At 41.2% G+C, this 20,785-nt stretch overlaps 1 protein-coding gene across 1 annotated transcript in view; it reads left to right on the top strand.

Moving 5' to 3' along the window:
* The first annotated feature begins 6 nt into the window (after positions 1-6).
* The window catches only part of NTN4 (netrin 4), a 134,177-nt gene continuing 113,398 nt past the window's right edge, over positions 7-20,785 (top strand). The window contains exons 1-2 of the mRNA XM_010836288.1: positions 7-33; positions 2,800-3,329. Coding sequence (XP_010834590.1) covers positions 2,856-3,329 — 474 coding nt within the window. The 5' untranslated portion in view covers positions 7-33; positions 2,800-2,855. The remainder of the gene's footprint in view (positions 34-2,799; positions 3,330-20,785) is intronic.

Here is a 20,785-nt window from a genome sequence, read left to right as displayed (position 1 = left end):
TACTGCTCTGGGGCTGCTCCGCGGTGGCCGCAGGTGGGTGGTGACGCTGCCGGGCCCCCACCCCCCTTCCTTCGCTCTTGTGTTCCCCATCTCGGGACTCGGGGATACAGGGGTGCGCAGGCTGAGAGCGCCGAGCTCAGCGCCCAAGGATGAAATGAGTGGCCATGTTCCGCCTCCTTTTCCCCGGGTCTCCGCAGTTTAAAATATTATTCTTTTTTTTTTTTTTGCATCTGCGATACACATGCCCTTGGATAACCCGATATCCTGGGTGCGCCCTGCCTGAGATAGTGCGACCTTGGTTTTTTCCTCGGTTTGGACTAGTAAAAAACTGCCTTTCCACTTTGTGAGGGAACAAAGGACCAGGCTCGCCATCCCCCGGCACTACATGGCCTGAGGAATGACGGGGAGGGGTGGCCCAGCGACCCTGGGCGCGCGTGGGCCGGGGCCGCTCTCTTGTTGAGAGCGATCGCCGTCGTCCCCGAACTCTTGCTGGGTACTTGGGAGCCAGGTAGGGACACCTGGGGCGGGGTGAGGGCCCTCTCACCGGGACAGTGGCTAGAACTCAGACCCCGGCCTGGGAAGGTAGGTGGTGATCACCCTAGGTTGCAAGGAGCTGGTTTGCCGCCCTGGGGAATTGGTACCCTGGCGGAGGCTCCGCGGGAGGTCGGAGGCGGGTCTGCTTCCTGTCTGGGTAACTGGACGCCGGGCAGCGGCGTCGTCAGATGCGCTCGCCCTTGCACTCCCACCCGGGCTGCCTTGGGCTGCCCTTGGCCACCAGTCCTAGCTTGCTCTTTCTAAATTTGGGAGCCCCTTCTGTTCCTCTCTCTCCTCTTGTAGGTCACCTGGTTTCCAGTTAGGCTCAAGTGCAGTTCAGGGTGTAAGAGGGAAAGACAGTGAGTAACTATTTGGCCTCTTGGTCTTTCAAAGCATCTCACTTGCTCCAGAAAGGAGAGTGTGGGCTGGAGGGACTGACGGGTGGAGAGGGAGCATTGGCACACTTCTCCCGTCCCTTCGGTTTCATCTACTCTGCCCCCAGAGATGCCAGCATGAAGAAAAGCCAGGCTTTAGAATCTGCATCCCAAACCCCAGTCGAACTGTTAGGGGCATCCTTGCTATATTTGGATAGTCACTTCTTTAGGGATCTCTAAGTATTGTGTCCATCGATTATTTATCTAACTCCAGTCTTCTCTGGATTGCTTCTTAGTTTTTTTTTGGCGGGGGGCAGGGGGAGCTCTAAAATTACTCAGAACGTTTCCCAAGGAACTGTTAAAGGGTCTAAGCTTTTATTTTAATTCCTGCTACTTAAGCATCCCTGTGTGCACTTATGTATGCTCCCCCAACCACAAAGTGAACTTTAATAAACCTTTCAAACCATGTTATGGCAAAAACATGCAAGCAATCAAAAGGTTGTAAATAAATATCACAAGGCAAGTGTTTCAAGTCAAAAATACTTGTACGGGCAGTATATGATTTTCCCTGAAATGCTTTACAGGTGAGTCATAGCACATTGTGTGTTCGTGTGATGTTGGCCACAAGCAGCTGATGCCCCAGCTAATCAGAAAAGTGGCAAGCAGAGTCCAGACATAAGGCACACTTGAATCTGACATTTAAAAACTATGCCTAAGGAAGCCCTTTCTTAAGGTTGCAAAGACTATGTGAGGCTCGTGGTAGTCAGTGTGTGAAATGTCTCTCTTTTGGTCTAAGTTGTCATTTGGCTTATAGTGATAACAATTCAGAGGTGCACTCTCTTAAGAAGCAGAAACGTTCAATTAGCTAGAATTTGGGGTTTGGCTTCCTTTTCGTTCTCTCCCTCTCTGTTTTAACTTTTAAAATAGATAATTTTGTTTAAGGTATTCATAATTAAAATGACAAGCCCAAATTAAAGGATTGTATTATGTAGTCAGCATGTTAATGGGTGGATAATGTTTATCATTTTAAGTAATTTTGAAACATTAAAGTCTGCTGGGCCTTTGTTTGGGTGGAAGCACATGTTTCTTTAAGAAGGTGTTTTAGTTCACAGATTATGTTTAAAGGTGCTGTTAGTGGCTGCCAGACTGTAACCATTCTCCTGTTAGGCAAACAGGTGACTACTATATAACCTGTCATAGGGATAAGCACTCAAGAGGGAGAGAGCACATCAAATAAGCTTTTCTGTCATCTGGTAGTTTAGAGGGTTTTTTCTTAGTTACATTTATGCAGTACTAAAAACAGATATTGCACATCTTAGTTCCCTAAATGAGATCCCATTGTACACCAATATCTCATATTGATTTTCCTAGAGAATTTGTCCCTTCATATTTTTGTCTTAAAAATATGGTAGAATTCTATATTCCCTCTGTAGTGCATTCTCATACACATATTAGATAATGCCAAGGACTCAAATTATATTTGAAAGACTAAACTGAGTGATCTTAAAAACGTTGTTGGTTTTTAGTATTATTTATGTCATGGCTTCAAAAGCAAATGAGTGTGTTTCAAAAATAGAGACTGTTTAAAAATATTTGAAAAGGTTTAGGCCCATTATCTTTTCCCAGTGTTAACACTTTCCTTCCTCTCACCCTTTGCCTAAAGTGATTTTATTTTCTTTTATGTGAATTGTACATCTGAACATGAAACACGCATGCAGGCACACCCTCATACATTCATGCACATTCACACACTTCCATATTTGCATTTGGTAGAATTTCCTCTTTACTGAAAGTCTCAGGGCAACATGGGGACTGCTGAAGATGGACTGGGTGGACAGAAGAGCTTTCCAGATGGGTTTGTCTTGAATAACATATGCTTTCCCATCTCTAGGACTGAGTGGAGTGGCTGGAGTGAGTTCCCGCTGTGAAAAAGCCTGTAACCCTCGGATGGGAAATTTGGCTTTAGGGAGAAAACTCTGGACAGACACCACCTGTGGTCAGAACGCCACTGAACTGTACTGCTTCTACAGTGAGAACACTGATCTGACTTGTCAGCAGCCCAAATGTGACAAATGCAATGCTGCCCAGCCTCACCTGGCTCACCTACCAGCTGCCATGGCAGACTCCTCCTTCAGGTATCCTCGCACGTGGTGGCAGTCTGCTGAGGATGTACACAGAGAAAAGATCCAGCTAGACCTGGAAGCTGAATTCTACTTCACTCATCTAATTATGGTGTTCAAGTCTCCCCGGCCGGCAGCCATGGTGCTGGACCGGTCCCAGGACTTTGGAAAAACATGGAAGCCTTACAAGTACTTTGCAACTAACTGCTCAGCTACATTTGGCCTGGAAGACGATGTTGTCAAGAAGGGAGCTATTTGCACTTCTAGATACTCCAATCCTTTTCCCTGCACTGGAGGAGAGGTAAGGGCACAGGTTTAACTCTACACTGTAAGTAAGGTAGAAAAATGTTACCAGCCCACATTTTTTTTTAAAGCATGAAGGTATACTTGTAGCAACATGAATGAAATTAGAATTTTTCATGAGCTTTATTTGTCATAAATTATTTCTCACCCTGAGACATGCATGTGGAATCATTTTCAAGTGGGTTGCCCACTGGCTAGGTTTAAATCAGAATTCTAAGATTTTAATTTTTTTTTCATTTAAAGGAAGAGTAGATAGGCAACATTATCAGTTTACCTTAGAGGTTTAAAAGACTACTGGTGTCTTCAGACAGCAGGACTGCTTACTGTGCCTCTGCAGGGGCAAGCCTTACTGAGACTGCCTGTTCCTGGAGCCCATGCCTATCTTTCTGCAACCTTAACATAAATAGGAAGTAAATAAAAACAAAGCCAAGGGAGGAAAATACTATGTTTGTCAGAAGGATACTTTTGTATAACAGAGGAGTTTTATTGTTAAGATTAAGAGACTGCATAGCAAACAAATGAAGTTAGTTTCTTTTTAGACGCAGGAATTCTTTCTGGGCACACACACACACACACACATCAGTTGCAGCTCAGGCTCCTGGGTCTATCCTGGGTGCAAGACCTTCTCAATATCACTCTGCAAAACAGCCCCTTATCTACTAGTACCATTTCTATACAGAATGTTTACTCTTTGCTTCATATTTCCCATTGCTCAAGGGGGAGACTTTTTTTTTTCTTTTAATTTGTATGGATGTACCTAGAAAGCCCTCCCCCCACTGAGATGTATGAAAACATGGAGTTTAGAGACAATTGGGTGAAAGCAGATTTAGAGAATAAAGTACCTTCAATATATAGATCAAGAAATATCAACATAGAAAAAAAGAGAAGAGAATATAGTATTTCTAGTTCTAGCACGTGACACAGAGAGTAGATAAGTGGTTCCCAACTAGAGGTGATTTTGTTAACATCACCCTTCAGGGGCTATTTGGCAGTGTCTGGAGACACTTTTGCTGAGGGTGGGGGTGACACGGTTGGTGTCTAGTAGATGGAGACTGGGGAGGTCGCTCAGCCTTCTACAGTGCGCAAGATAACACTCCTCCCATTCTGGTTCCCAGAAAAGAATTATTTGCTCAAAATGTTAATAGTGTCAAAGTTGTGAACGTCTGGACCAAGTGTTAAGCATACATCCAGACATTAAGTTAATCATTCTTCCAGCAGTGTTTATATTACTATTCATAGACTTCCCAGATGATTATATTTAGTAAATATTTGAGTCCCTACTATGTGTCAGGCAGTGCTACAAATTCTGTCTTTGGTTTGGTGCACAGGGGTACTTGCCAGGGACTGATGGAAAGATTGGTTTGGGTACTTCTCTGCCCTACTCCCATAGACATGTGGACTTTTGCCATGTTATCCAGCTGCTGCTGTTTCTGTGTGTGCTCTGCAGACCTGGAACAGTGTTGCTGGCACCAGAACCAAGGAGGATACAGCCCAAGCAGCACGCAGATGGTGTTCCATTCTTATTCTTCGTTCCATTCTTCCTTAAGTTGGCTTAGTATTGTAAACCTGTGTGCACCCTGTCACGATGGACATTTTTCCAGATACCAGGACAGGAAAGAGACAGATAAGTTAGACTCTTTGTTTTCTTCTGTGGAGAACACTTTGTGTTGCAAACAAATGAATGGCTTGAACTCTCAGATTGCTTTGGAATTGATCCACAGGCTCATATCAGTTCCCTCCATCTCAGTGCTACTGGGTCATGTTATCTATGAAGTAGCAAAAATAAGAGTTTCAGTAACCAGATGGTAGGCATGCTTGCTTAGCAAATATCATATTAAATGTATTTCAATGGCCCAGAAATTACTTAGAGATGACTAAAGTAATGACTAAACATTTATTTACTCTGCTGCTGCTGCTAAGTCGCTTCAGTCGTGTCCGACTCTATGCGACCCCATAGACGGCAGCCCACCAGGCTCCTCCGTCCCTGGGATTCTCCAGGCAAGGATACTGGAGTGGGTTGCCATTTCCTTCTCCAATGCATGAAAGTGAAAAGTGAAAGTGAAGTCGCTTAGTCGTGCCCGACTCTTAGCGTCCCCATGGACTGCAGCCTACCAGGCTCCTCCGCCCATGGGATTTTCCAGGCAAGAGTACTGGAGTGGGTTGCCATTGCCTTCTCCACTGCAGAGCAAAAATCTTGTTTTCTTTAAAGCCAAACTACTTATTGTCATCAGTGCTTATATCAAATTTCAAGCAGGTAGAGACTAAAACTTATGGTAGATCGATCTTTCAGTGTGCAGTCACCTTTTATATCTAGTTAAAAAATTTTTTATTGTAGTTATTTCAGCAGACATATTTCAATGGCAAGAAAAACATTAAATGCCATCTAGTTCTCTCTAGAGCATTACTTGCAAGTATATGTTAAACCATCATAGAATTTCTTTCCCTTAGAGACAGGTTTGGGAATGAATCTTTCCCTCCTGAGTTAGAAGAGAATCTTCCTCAAAGATAAGGACCAGAGGAAGCCTCCTTGGAAGCGATCATTATCTACCGCTCCTCTGTTGCTTTGGAATATAAATTAGTGCTGAGCTACAAATTAATTTTTCAGTACAACTCTGTAGCATCAGTCACTACTTTTGAAAACTGAGCAGAAAAATAATCCAATTAATCTAGCATCAAATAAGCAGGCTCAGATTTCATTTATTCCTTATTTATAATACTGTAGACCTATATGTTCCTCCATTCTACATAAGATTTCTCAGGCCTTCTCTAGGTATTATCCTACTACGTAGGCTAACGTAAATATATCCTAGTCTTTAAATTTGTTTCCATTGTCGACTCTGAAATACTTCTTTGGGCTTTTTAGGGCTTTAGAGAATCCTGTTGTTTCATGTCTAAGAAATCAGATATATCCATCTTCAGAGTGGAAGGCACCAGTCATCTGAAAGAGGACTTTAAAAATATAGGCCTCAAAAATCCACACAGAAGAATACTTTTTAAATATAAGTTTAAGTTTACACAAAACGTTCTAAGCTGGTCAGCAGTTTCAAAGAACAGGATATGATTATCTTACAATGTGTCTCATTATAGGAGAGGAGATTGAGGCTCAGAGATAAGGTGATTTGCTCAGCTTACAATTAGTTGGACTTCCCTGGTGGCTCAGATGGTAAAGAATCTGCCTACAATGCAGGAGACCTGGGTTCAATCCCTGGGTCAGGAAGATACCCTAGAGAAGGGAATGGGTACCCACTCCAGTATTCTTGCCTGGAGAATCCCATGGATGAGGAGCCTGGAGGGCTATAGCCCATGGGATTGCAAAGAGTCTGACAGAATTGAGCGACTAACACTTTCATACAGTTAGTTATGTGACAGAGCTTGGACTAAATCACAAAGACTTTAAGTATAGTATTTGTTTCATAAAACCATGTTCTCTCACCATTACTGAACTCTAAGAGTTGATAGCAAAGAGATGTCTGCCTTTACCCTTGCTCACTCTCTCACATTTGCTGTTCATTTGGATGTGACATGAAGGTAAAAAAAGAATTTGCCAAACAGTTTTCTCCTAAGCAGAAGTGTCCTCTGAGATGTCGATGGTGTTCTGGGAATAAAAGTTTCCATAGCCAAACTAGGTTGGGAGACACTGATCGGGTTTAACAAAATGAGACATTTATAAACACATAAATATTCTCATTATGTGTCCTGTATCTTCAAATGGGAGGTATAGGATGGGACATTCCCAAACTTATTAGCCCATGCAATCCTGTCTTTGCAGAACTCCAGTTCCTATCTTTTAGAACTCTAGAGATCCTCAGAGCATAATTTGGGAAGTGCTGGGGTGAGGTATTAAGTGCTCCCAAAATCCTGGTGAAAGACGCAAACAGGAGGAGATATTGTTCATGGGGCACAAAGTTTCAGTTATGAAAGATAAACAAGTTCTGGAGAACTAATGTACAATAGTATGACTATAGTTGGAGAGGGCATGGCAACCCACTCCAGTATTCTTGCCTGGAGAATCCCATGGACAGAAGAGCCTGGAAGACTATAGTCCATGGGGTCGCAAAGAGTCGGACATGACTGAGTGACTAAGCATGCATGCATTCATGACTACAGTTAACAACACTTTATTGTGTACTTGAAATTTGCCAGGAGGCTGTATCTTAAGTATTCTCACCACGTGTGCTGAAAAGTGGTGACTATCTGAAGTGACAGAAATGTTAATTAGCTTGAATGTGGTGATTATTTGACAATATTTATGTGTAACAAATCATCAAATTGTAAACCTTAAATACATATAATTCTTAATTTCCAAATATACCTCCATTTTTTTTTTTAAAGGCACAGATGGGCCTGGTGCTTGGCACAGTAGTGAGAGTGGGGTGGGGAAGACAAAACAAATTAGCTAAGTTATACAGTATGCCAGAGTGTGATGACTTCTAAGGCGAAAATAAAACAGAATAGAGGATGTGGGGAGGCTCCCCTGGTGGCTCAGATGATCTACCCGCAACGCAGGAGACCTGGGTTTGATCCCTGGGTCAGGAAGATCACTGGAGAAGGGAATGGCTACCCACTCCAGTATTCTTGCCTGGAGAATCCCATGGATAGAGGACAGCAGAGCCTGGCAGGCTGTATAGTCTATGGGGTTGCAAAGAATTGGACTCGACTGAGTGACTAACACACAGACAGTGGGAATGCTGGTAGTGGAGGGGTTGCTGTTCTTATAACAGATTGAAGGATTTGTGTTGGATGAAACAGACAGTGATAAGAACTCTGAGTTCCTGGCAAGATTTCATGAGTGAACAAAATCTATAATTAAGGCTTCCTTCAATCTTTTGATATGGAAAAATGAAGTGTATTAAAATAACAAACACTGGTAAAAATCCCTCTTGCTAGTGTTTTTTAGAATGAGAGCATTTGAAAAGGAACCTCAATGTCATAGATGGAAAAGCACATGACTGATGAGTAATCTGAAGCCTGAAGAGAATTAATGTCTTGTCTACAATTACTCAGCTGAAGTTTGTATTTCCTGACTTCTCTCCTAGTGCTAACTCCACTGTACTATTGGCTTGGCTAAAAAATTTGTTTGTGGTTTTTCTGTAACATCTTACGGAAAAACATGAACGAACTTTTTGGGCAGCCCAATCATTTGAAATTCCTTTGTGTCAAGCTTTCACAAGTGTGAAAGATGCAAAAACTACATACATTGCTTTTCCTTTGTAGTCCTTACAGTCTAGTGTGTAAGAGATTAAATATCATTTATGGACTGATTTATTAAATAATATGAGACAGTGCGTGATTAATTCCCCCAGTATGCTGTGCAAGTCCTATGCTTTTTAAGATTTGAGTGTTTGTCTCTTTAGGCTATTGAAGAGGATTACATTTCAGTACATTGTGATAAAGTCAGTGTGGCACAAATGTGCAGAAAATGATACATTAATCAGGGTTTTATAGGTATTTACATGTATAAGGTGCTCAGCAATATTTAGGATTTTTAAACTGTAAAGATAAAGTAATACACAAGTAGGAATACTTTGGAGACACTACTCTGGTTAGCTACTTGTTTTCTTCAGTCATTGAAATATGCTTGTGCCTGTTTTTGCAGCAGTGTCAGTCATGAGAGTCATGGTGGCAGCTCTTATATACTGAAGCTTTCCCATATCCCAGGCATTCTGTAGAGTTCTCTACATCCCTTATTTTCAAAAGAATGTTGTTAGTTGGGTTTCAGTATCAACCCTATTTTACAGATAAAGTCCTTGAGACTTAGTGAGTCAGGGTAACTTTGTCAGAGGAAGTAATCAATGCTGGAGCTGGGATGACTAGATTGCCTTAAAATTATTTATATGATTAGGTTTTATTATAACTCAAAAATTAAAAACAAAATTAAATTGCTCTGGTAATTATTAAACTATAAAACTTACAGTTTAATTGATCATTTGTAATATGGCTATGTGAACTTTGGGCTTCCAAAGTGGCACTAGTGGTAAAGAACCAGCCTGCCATTGCAGGTAGGCATAAGAGACAATTCCTGGTTGGAGGAAAGCATGGCAACCCACCATGGAATTCTCAGCTGGAGAATCCCATGGACAGAGGAACCTGGTGGGCTATGGTCCATGGGGTTGCAAAGAGTCGGACACGACTGAAGCAACTTAGCATGCATGCATGAAAACTTTGTATAATAAAGTTAATTTTTTTTTACATTAGATAGAAAAATAATAGGCAAAGACTCTTTGCATTTAATGTTACCCAAGATGATGGTAAAGAATCTGCCTGCCATGTGGAAGACCTGGGTTTGAGTCCTGGGTCAGGAGGATCCCCTGGAGAAGGGAATAACAATCTACTCCAGTATTCTTACCTGGAGAATTTCATGGACAGAGGTGCGTGGCGGGCTATCGTCCACGGGATCACAAAGAGTCTGACATGACTAAGCGACTAACACAAGATCGTTTAGCATAAACCATATGGTAATGAGTATTAACAGTTCTTCAGTGCCATTTAGCATACTTTTTATTGATTGGTTTGTTTGTTGGGGGGGGGTGAAGGAAATACTTTTTATCTAGTTGGTAACTGCTTTAAGTAATTTTTCTAAGTTATTAATGTTATACTTTGAAGCATGTTCTCAGCTATAATTTTGTTGAATTTTTTGGAAAATAAATGTTTTATCTGTTTGTTTAGAGTGCTTTGATTATCCACACCCTGGGGCTAGGCTACTCCCTTCCTGTAGGGGTGGGGCAGGAGACTTATAAAAGCACATTTTAAAAAATTGCCTTTAGTTTAAGGAAAACCCACAGGATGGTTATCAATTAAAATTATTCAAAGAAACTACATTAAAAATTAGAACAAACCCAGAGATTAAATCAATAAACTTTGATTGATTGGTTTCAATGGGTGGATTTTTCCTCTGCAAATACTTTCTTTGTGGATATTAAAAAAATCTGTTTAGCATCTGTTTGCTTCATATTTGCCAGTATTTCATTGTAATATTGTGGAAACTTTGAGAGATCAGATTGCAAAATGCCGAGTTAGTAACTGATGATTCATGTTGAAAAATTAAGACAATGAGGAACAGACAGCTGAAGGTCAGGTAGGGCATACAAGGTAGCTTCCTACTAAGGGATGGAGAACGCAAACCAGAATGGGGGTTCTTCAGCAGCAGCAGGGGTTGGGCACCTTGAAAGATGAGGAAAATGAGTCATTCCAGAGAATATGGAAGTTATTGCTTCTGATCAGTAATCAGAAGTGTCTGAAAAGTCATTGAATATAAACTGCGTCTCTTCTGCACACCCATGCACTCTGTGTCACTCACATGCAACTATAATATCATGTCCTTTATCTCTTCTACTCCTACAGTGTTCACTTCTTGAAGAACTTTGCCTCTTCTCTCATTGTATTTGCTCTGTGGCTCCTAGACCCCCAACTTCTGCATCTATCATATATCCCCAGAAGCCATAAATGTCCAAATACATTCATTTTTTTTTTTCCCAAATACATTCAGACAGTACTTCAGGACAGCAAGGAGGCTGGTGCTGAATTGAATTCTATGAAAATAACTGTGAAATGATAATACTATTTATTAAATGTGTCGGATGTTACACAACTCCTGTGTATCCTTTCAAACTAATCATAATTCATTCATTCTTCTTACAAATATTTACATACTGTCTCCTATGTTCCAACTATTTTAGGAATGGGGGGTACAGAACAAAAAGTCAAAAATTCCTGCCCTTGAGATTACATTCTAAGTGTAAGGTGCTAAACAAGTTAAGTAAATAAAATATATGGGATGTTTGATAGTAATAAGTGTAAATTTTATAAAAAAAATAAAGAAGCAAGGAAGGGGACTAGGTAGTAGAAAGGGGGTTTTAAATATTTAGACAGCTTCCAGGGAACACCTTAATGGGATTTTTGAATAAGGACCTGAAGGGAAGCAGAAATGAGTTATGGATATGTCTAGGGGAAGGGCAAAGGTCCTGAGAAAGTCTGCCTCCTGCCGTCAGGACAGTGAAGAGGCTGGTGCTGAGGCAGAAGGGTTGAGGTATGTTACACTATACCAGAGGCCAGAGAGATAATGGCAAGGTGTGGGAAATTATGCAGATCCTTATAAGCGGGTGTCTAGGATGGCCCAAATTTACACCGAGATCACTTAAACTATTAATAGCATTCCCTTTCACTCTCAAAGAGGTCCCAATCTGGACAATAAATTTTTATAAAGTCATTGAGTTTTACTCTGAATGATACTTGAAGCCATTGGAGCTTTAAGCAGAGGGATAATATGATCAATTTATTGTTAATATGATTTCTCTGGTTTATGGGTAAGGAAAGACCAAAGAGGGAAGCAGGGAGACCAGCTAGAATGCTGTTGCCGGTAATTTCAGGCTAGATCTGATGGCGCAGAAACAGAAGGTTGCAGTGGAAATGATGAAAAGTAGTTGAGTTCTGGATCAATGTTATGGATAAAGTCAACAGCATTTGTTGGCAGGTTGGGTGCAGGTATGAGAGAAAGAAACAGATAAGGATGTTTCTAGCCTGAGTACCTGAAGAATGGGACAGCCAGTTACTGAGGTGGAGAAGACTCTAGAAGGAGTAGATTTGGAAAGGAATGTCAGGAACTCATATGTGGACACATTAGGTATAAGTTGCCTGTGACACATCCAAGTGGAAATACTGAGTAGGCAGTTGGTTCTGGGAGTTTAAAGTTCAAAGGGGAGATCTGAACTAAATATATACATTTGGGAGTCATTTGCACAGAGATGATATTTAATGCCATGAAACTGGATGAGATCATCAAGGGAGTGGGTGTGGACAGAAAAGAGGAATGTCCAAGAATGGAGTCCAGGGGAGGATCAAAGTTATTCCACTGACTCTGCCATTACCAAAAACACTTGCAACTGCCCAGGCATATACAAGGACCAGTCTTACCAACCTGCAGATTCAATGGCTGTTTAATTAAGCAACATCATGAATTTCAATAACATTGACTTGCCACTGTCAATACAGTCGGTACAAATTCTAAAATGAAAAGTGAGAGGGAAGGCGTGAAATTTGCCACTTTAGATTTTCAAAAGATGAACTAAAATAAATAGGGAGACAGGAAAGACTGGTCAGATAATGATGATAGAAAAGGGAGAGGGAACAGTATTGAAGGAGAAAGACATCTTTGAAAACATGCTGGAAGAGAAATGCTGATTTTAGGGGCTTTCAGATTTTAAGGGCCTCACGTTCCATTTTATCTTGACTTATTCAACTTTTAATCCTTTTTTGACCCTAAATTCCAGCTATAGGAGAAATTTGGCAGGATGATTTTTTAGAAGTCATTTTTAATATCCATGAGCTGTCACAGCATTGGAAATGAAATTAAAATAGAGCATTGTACACATTTTTTCTGCTTAACGAGTTGTGAAATTTAATTTGCAGAATGTGATGGAGAACATCTACTTAAGGCAAGGGTGCTATGCAATTAATCCCATTTATGTAAAAGTATTTACATTTTCACAATCTCAGAAAATGTTACTGTTTTAATGAATGTTTAATTGTTCTCTTAAGGAGGAGAAGAGAAAAGTATCATTTAGAGATCACAGTAAAATGTGCCAGTTTCTCTGTTGGGCATTTTGTATACATCTCACTTTAAGAAACAAGCTCTTTTCCTGGATGGTTTGTCTTATTAACAAACAAAAAGAAAACACTAATCCTCTTTCTGTGTCATATTTCACTCCTCTTCCTAACTTTCCTGTCTGTAACAGAGAGAAGCAGAAGTCTTTCAAGGCCTCTGCTATGTTTGCAGACGTTACTTTACACTTCATAATCACATAGTTCCTAAAACAAAACAAAAAAATTATGAAAAACATTCAGATGCTTTCTGGGTGACATCATCTGTGCTAACACTATCTTTCAGCAGCTACTAGAAAGGTTTGGGTGTTTTAAAATTAAATTGAAAAGAGAAAATTTAATCACTCTCTTATACTATTTAATCTCCATTAAGAATTTATGTTTCTTTTTATGGCAGTCAACCTGACCTTTCTGAGGTTTCTGAGGTTTTCCATCAGTTCCTTTTGTAATTGATTCCTATAGTTTTCTCATATCCTGTATCCCAGTGCATAGCCCTCTGACTCCACCCCTACCTCCAGATAAGAAGCAAAGATAAATGGAGGTCACGTGGACCAGTGCTCTGGCTCTTCCAGGAGAACTAGGCACATCATCTCCAACAACCCATGTTTCCCCTCCCAGCACATCTAAAGGGGTAGGACACTGCAGTCACCCTGTTGGAACAATAGCTCCCTCTCTGATGATTATCAAAGTTCAGAAGAACTGAGGTCCACTAGGGGATCCTTCCTAGAACAGAGGGTGTAGTGAAGAAGTTTAGTTTGTAAGAACAAACAGGTAATTGTCAACTCCTCCTCTGCAAATCCCTAGCTCCCTTCCTTTCCTTATCAATTCCTATTTGTTACTTTTGGCCATTTTTCTAATTTTTATTTCTTCTTTTTAATAATCTAGTTATGCCACATTAGACCACTTATTTTCTCTCCTCTCTGGCCCCCACATAGCTATTTGTCTGCAAAAGTGGGCATGATACCTAGCTTGTTCCCATGATTTTCTCTTGAATCTTCTATGAGTCTGCTCAACTCCATTGCCCTCTTGTCTGTCCATCTCAGCCCAGTGCTAATCAATTCTACTGTTCACCTTCTTCCTTCAGCTAAAGAGCTGAACTCTAATGGTAAAATAATAACACAATTGTGCTTAGAGATGCCTCTACAAATTTTTTTTCCCACTCTGAATGTGGCCCTTAAATTACCCTGGAAATCCTTTTTTTCCCTTAACTCTTCTCCATTCCTGTAGTGATTCTTTCAAAGTGTCTTCTCCTGTCCCTAAGACCCCTCCTCACACTCATTGCTTGCTCTCAGCCACAGAGCTTGCCTCTTGTCTCACTGAGAAAATAAAAACTGAAATGAATGGTATTACTGTCTAACTCAGAAAGGCCCATCAAGACAAAAACTGAGACCCATATTCCATCCTTTCTCTCCTTCACTAGCCTTAGACATTCACCAGGGCCTGTCCCATTCTGCTACTGGAGTCTCTTTTGAGTCCATATGCTTCTCTCCATCCCTAAGCTACCAGTGGTGGTGCAGACCATTTCTATGCCTTATAGGAACGTCCCCTCTACCTGAGAGTTCACTCTGTTGGGTCTTGCTTGCTCCCCAATCTATTCTCTATATCGTACTCTGAAGGATCTTTGTGAAATCCAAAATGTCACTTCTTTGCTTAAAACCCTTCACTGACTCTCCAGTTTCCTCACACATTGTCCACACTGTTTAATGCCATGCCCTTTCTGAATGTCTGCTGCCTCAGCCTCCTCACTGCCTCTTACTCCCCAGCCTCCAGCTCTACATGTGGAACTGCTTGTTTTACCCCAAGGTGCCATGCTCTTTCTCATCCCCTGACCCTTGCACACATGCTTCCAGTTCCTGAGATGCTCCTCTTCTTGAGTCCTACCTCTATCCATTTAGCTAAGTTGTCACTCATATATTTTGGGGAGACAGATAGATAAAAGAATAGATAATTCCTACTCATCCTTAAGGACTTGGCTTAATCTTCACCTCTTTCCCAAATTGTGGGTTAGGTGCATGATGTATGTGCATCACACATGTGCACTCTTGGTACACATTCACCTCTGTTATGGCTTTCATCACATTGTTTTGTGAGTTCCTTAAGATAGTCCAAACCACAGTATGAGAAACACTACCCTTGCCTCTAACATGTTGCCTGATAAATAGTTGTTTATCAAATACATGGATTCTGAGGCATTCAGTTTAGTCGCTCAGTCACGTCCGACTCTTTGCGACCCCATGGACCGTAGTATGCCAGGCCTCCCTGTCTATCAGCAACTCCCAGAGTTTACTCAAACTCATGTCCATTGAGTTGGTGATGTCATCCAACCATCTTATCCTCGTTGCCCCCTTCTCCTCCCGCCTTCAATCTTTCCCAGCATCAGGGTCTTGTCAAATGAGTCAGTTCTTTGCATCAGGTGGCCAAAATATTGGAGTTTCAGCTTCAGCATCAGTCCTTCCAGTGAATGTTATTCAGGACTGATTTCCTTTAGGATGGACTGGTTGGATCTCCTAGCTGTACAAGGGACTCTCAAGAGTCTTCTCCAACACCACAGTTCAAAAGCATCAATTCTTTGCCTCTCAGCTTTCTTTATAGTCCAACTCTCACATCCATACATGACTACTGGAAAAACCATAGCCTTGACTAGACAGACCTTTGTTGGCAAAGTAATGTCTCTACTTTTTAAAATGCTGTCTAGGTTAGTTATAACTTTTCTTCCAAGGAGCAAGGGTCTTTTAATTTCGTGGCTGCAGTCACCATCTACAGTGATTTTGGAGCCCCCCAAAATAAAGTCTCTCACTGTTTCTACTGTTTCCCCATCTATTTGCCATGAAGTGATGGGACCAGATGCCATGATCTTAGTTTTCTAAATGTTGAGTTTTCAGCCAACTTTTTCACTCTTCTCTTTCACTTTCATCAAGAAGCTCTTTAGTTCTTCTTCGCTTTCTGCCATAAGTGTGGTGTCATCTGCATATCTGTGGTTATTGATATTTTTCCCGGCAATCTTGATTCCAGCTTGTGCTTCATCCAGTCCAGCATTTTGCATGATGTACTCTGCGTATAAGTTAAATAAGCAGGATGACAATATACAACCTTGATGTACTCCTTTCCCTATTTGGAGCCAGTCTGTTGTTTCATGTCCAGTTCTAACTGTTGCTTCTTGACCTGCATATAGATTTCTCAGGAGGCAGATCAGGTTGTCTGGTATTCCCATCTCTTTAATAATTTTCCACAGTTTGTTGTGATCCAAATAGTCAAAGGCTTTGGTCTAGTCAATAAAGCAGAAGTAGATGTTTTTCTGGAACTCTCTTGCTTTTTTGATGATCCAACAGATGCTTGCAATTTGATCTCTGGTTCTGAGGCATTATCATTGTTAATATTATTGGTGCATGCATGTGGGCATGCTTAGTTGCTTCAGTAGTGTCCAACTCTTTGTGACTCTATGGACTGTGGCCTGCCAGGCTCCTCTGTCTGTGGGGTTTCTCAGACAAGAATACTAGAGTGGGTTTCCATGTCCTCCCACAGGGGATCTTTCTGACCCACGAATCGAACCTGTGTTTCTTAGGTCTCCTGCATTGGCAGGCAATTCTTTATCACTAGTGCCACCTGGGAAGCCCAGTATTATTGGTAATGACTATTTATTACCTTTAGTTGTTTAAAGCATCTTTATGGCAGACAAAGAGTCAAACATGATTGAATGATTACACTTTCACTTTCACCTGGTGTGCAGGTACACTAAACAGTCTGTTTGAGAGATGACTTGCTAAATATCTGTTAAATTAGCCATTTAGGATGACAGATTCTAAGGCAGATAGTTGACTAGTACAATTTCTGAACAAGAACAATGTCTTAGCCTCTATCCCTTTACAAACCCAAACAACAGGCTCTATTTCTAATCTGCAAAGTCCTGACACAAAGCAGTTTAGACTGAAAGATACAAATCCATCAACATCTCTTGGAACAGAATGGAAGGGGTAGGAAAAGGTTAACAGGGAGATTTTGTTTAGTTTTTCATCAATATCACTGGAAATGATTGCTTCTGCAGTGCTTCCAACTGGATTTCTTTTCACAGTGTTGTACTGGGTGCAAAGGTGGTTTTTTTGTGTGTGTGTGATTCTGGAAAATAATCACAATAGTACACTGCCTCTTGACAAACCTGTGCAGCTATGTGGTTCACTCGGGTAAACTGCCAAGCTTGTTACTTCCTCTCCCTAAGAATTACTGTTTCAAGTAAGCTAAATGCCTCTCACCTGGATTTCTAGAGTTGAAGACAACTGAAGCAGCTTAGTTTACAAGGAAAAAGAGGTTTAAATATTATTTTCTTAAAAAAAAAAGTAAAAATATAAAACTTGTAAATTAAGCTGCTTCAGTTGTATTCAACTCTTAGTAATCCATGGACTGTAGTCCACCAGGCTCCTCTGTCCACGGGTATTCTCCAGGCAAGAATGCTGGACTGGGTTGCTATGCCCTCCTCAGAGGATCTCCCTGATCCAGTGATCAAACCTGTGTCTCCTGCATTGGCAGGTGGGTTCTTTACCTCTAGCGCCACCTGGGAAGCTCCTATTTTCTATTACCTGAACTTTCATGTAGTATATTCCTGCCTTCAGGAAGTTCACATCCTAATTGGGACTTTTAAATTGTCTCTTAAAAGTAGAAGTAATAATTACAAGGTGGAGAAGGGAATTGCATGGAAAAGTGCACATGTATGAAGAAAGTCAACCCTTAGAATGACTGGAGAGTCTGATATGGTATGGTGTGGAGAGGAGAGAGAGCTGAGGGGAGATGAGGCTGACCCTGAAGGCTCAGGTTGGATTATACAGGGTCTAGTATGCAAAGTTGGAGAAGGCAATGGCAAGCCACTCTAGTACTCTTGCCTAGAAAATCCCATGGAGGAGCCTGGTAGGCTGCAGTCCACGGGGTCGCTACCAGTTGGACTCGACTGAGTGACTTCACTTTCACTTTTCACTTTCACGCAATGGAGAAGGAAATGGCAACCCACTCCAGTGTTCTTGCCTGGAGAATCCCAGGGATGGCAGAGCCTGATGGGCTGCTGTCTATGGGGTTGCACAGAGTTGGACACGGCTGCTGAAGTGACTTAGCAGCAGCAGCAGTATGCAAAGTATTTTGGATTTGATCCTATAGGTAGCAGAGATCAATCAACAGTTCTGAGTAAGGATAACATTATCAGAGCTGTTTAAGAAAAACAGCTCAGGGAACAGTGTGAAAGAGTCTTGAGTAAAATTTATGACATTAAACTTAATTGTGGTAAATTCCTCTTTTAAAAACTCAGCTGTACTACTACCAAAGAGGTGTGACTTATCAGCCATTCATGTGAAAAAGACCTGAGGGTTTCAGTTGAGTGTAATCTCAGTGTGAGTCAACAGTACGTCATGACTGCCAAAAAAGCTAATGCAATCTTAGGCTGCATTAATAGGAGAATAATTCTCCAAACAAAAGAGAATAGTCCTTCTGTTGTGTTCTCTAGTCAAAGCATAGCTCGAATATTATGTTCAGGTCAGGATATTCCTATTTAGAGAAGGCTGAGCAGAACTTGTGAGATCAATTAGAAACCTCATTATATAATGAACAATTAACTTGGGATATTTTGCCTATGAGAGAGGATTTATGGATGTTCAGGAATTGCTAGCATTCTTCAGATATTTGAAGAGGGATTAAATGGACTCTGATGCTTTTCAGAAAGCAAGAGTTTGACCAAAGAAAGATTTTCTTAAAAACTGGATGTATCCAAAAGACAAAGTGAGGCCCCTTGAGTTTCTCATCCCATGAAGCGTTTCAGCAAGACCTGAATGAGCCTCTGTGAGAGATGTTATGGAGAGGATTTGTGTGCAGATTTGAAGATTTGTCTCAGGACCCCTTAATGTCTCACCCACCTCTGAATACAAGGGTTATACCATAGAGTGAGTAAATTCTTTACATTCAAACTACTCCAATAGCAGGGGTCTTAGGTTCAGACTGCTTAGCTAATCACATCAGTCTTCCTGCTAGCTAGACAGGAGCCTTCAATTTTGGTCTAATCTTTTTGGGGATACCTCTTTTCTTGTGAAGTGAGAGGGTCCTTATCAATCACTGAACATAAGGATCTCACTTAACTGCTAAAGAAAAGGGTGACAGGAGAAAAAGAAATGAGTCTCTATTCTCCGAGTCTCTATTTTGTATGAAGAGATGATATTTTATCTACAGCTTACACTATTAGATGCAATGTGGTACCATACGTGTAGGATTTGGAGCCTATATGAGGTCCATCACCAGGCTCTGGTGTTTCTGTCTCTAAGTTGGTTCTCACCTCCACTGTCACCATGTTGATTCAAGCTCCCTCATCTCACACCCAATCCTCTCAAGTAACTTAAATGGCTCTCTCTTTAATTTAGGGGTCTTATGAGCAGCCTTGGGTTATGTTGAGTGTGGCTATCATGCCTACAGTTTCTTGACAACACTTTATTGAGCTAGGCTTCAGCAATATGTGAACTGAAATCTTCCAGATGTACAAGCTGGGTTTTGAAGAGGCAGAGGAACCAGAGATCAAATTGATAACATTCATTGGATCATAGAGAAAACAAGAGAGTTCCAGAAAAACATCTACTTCTACTCCATTGACTATGTAAAAGCCTTTGACTATGTGGATCACAACAAACTGTTGAAAATTCTTCAAGAGATGGGAGTACCATACCGTCTTACCTGTTTCCTAATAAACCTGCATGTGGGTCAAGAAGCAACAGTTAGAACCGGATATGGAACACTGACTGGGTTCCAAAGGGAAAGGAGTACAACAAGGCTGTATATCGTCACCCTGCTTATTTAACTTACATGCAGAGCTCATCATGCAAAATGCCAGGCAGAATGAATCACAAACTGGAATTAAGATTGCTGGGAGAAATATCAGCAACCTCAGATATGCAGATGATACCACTCTAATGGCAGAAAGTTAAGAGGAACTAAGGAGCCTCTAGATGAGAGTGAAAGAGAAGACTGAAAAAGCTGACTTAAAACTCAGCATTCAAAAAACTAAGACCATGGCATCTTATCACATCACTTTATGGCAAATAGAAGGGGGAAGAGTGGAAGCAGTGACAGATTTTATTGTCATGGGCTCCAAAATCACTGTGGATGGTGCCTGCAGCCCTGAAATTAAAAGATGCTTGCTCCTTGGAAAGAAAGCTATGACAAACCTAGATAGCATATTAAAAAGCAGAGCCATCACTTTGCCAACAAAGGTCCCTATAGTCAAAGCTATGGTTCTTCTAGTAGTCATGTATGGATATGAGAGGTGGACCATAAAGAAGGCTGAGTGCTGAAGAATTGATGTTTTCAAATTATGGTGCTAGAGAAGACTCTTGAGAGTCTCTTGGACTGCAAGGAGATCAAATCAGTCAATCCTAAAGGAAATCAACCCTGAATATTCACTAAAGGACTGATGGTGAAGTTGAAGCTCCAGTACTTTGGCCACCTAGTGGGAAGAGCCAACTCACTGGAAAAGACCCTCATGCTGGGAAAGATTGAAGGCCAAAGGAGAAGGAGGTACCAGAGGATAAGATGGTTAGATAGCGTCACCGACTCAATGGACATGAACTTGAGCAAACTCCAGGAGATAGTGGCGGACAGAAGAGCTTGGTATGCTTCAGCCCATGGGGTTGCAAAGAGTTGGATACCACTTAGCTCAAACCATTGTAATACTTATGATAATCCAAGTCAACTTTAACAATAAATCCTAAATGAGAAGTTAAAAAAAATTTGCAGGGCTTCAATTCAGTTCAGTTCAGTCGCTCAGTCGTGTCCTACTCTTTGAAACCCTATGAATCACAGCACTCCAGGCCTCCCTGTCCATCACTAACTCCGGGAGTT

This window comes from Bison bison, unplaced genomic scaffold (assembly GCF_000754665.1).
Source record: "Bison bison bison isolate TAMUID 2011002044 unplaced genomic scaffold, Bison_UMD1.0 scf7180017864062, whole genome shotgun sequence".
NCBI classification, from domain to species: Eukaryota; Metazoa; Chordata; class Mammalia; order Artiodactyla; family Bovidae; genus Bison; species Bison bison.
Note: the sequence above shows the minus strand (reverse complement) of the source record. Positions and strands in the feature narration are given on the sequence as shown.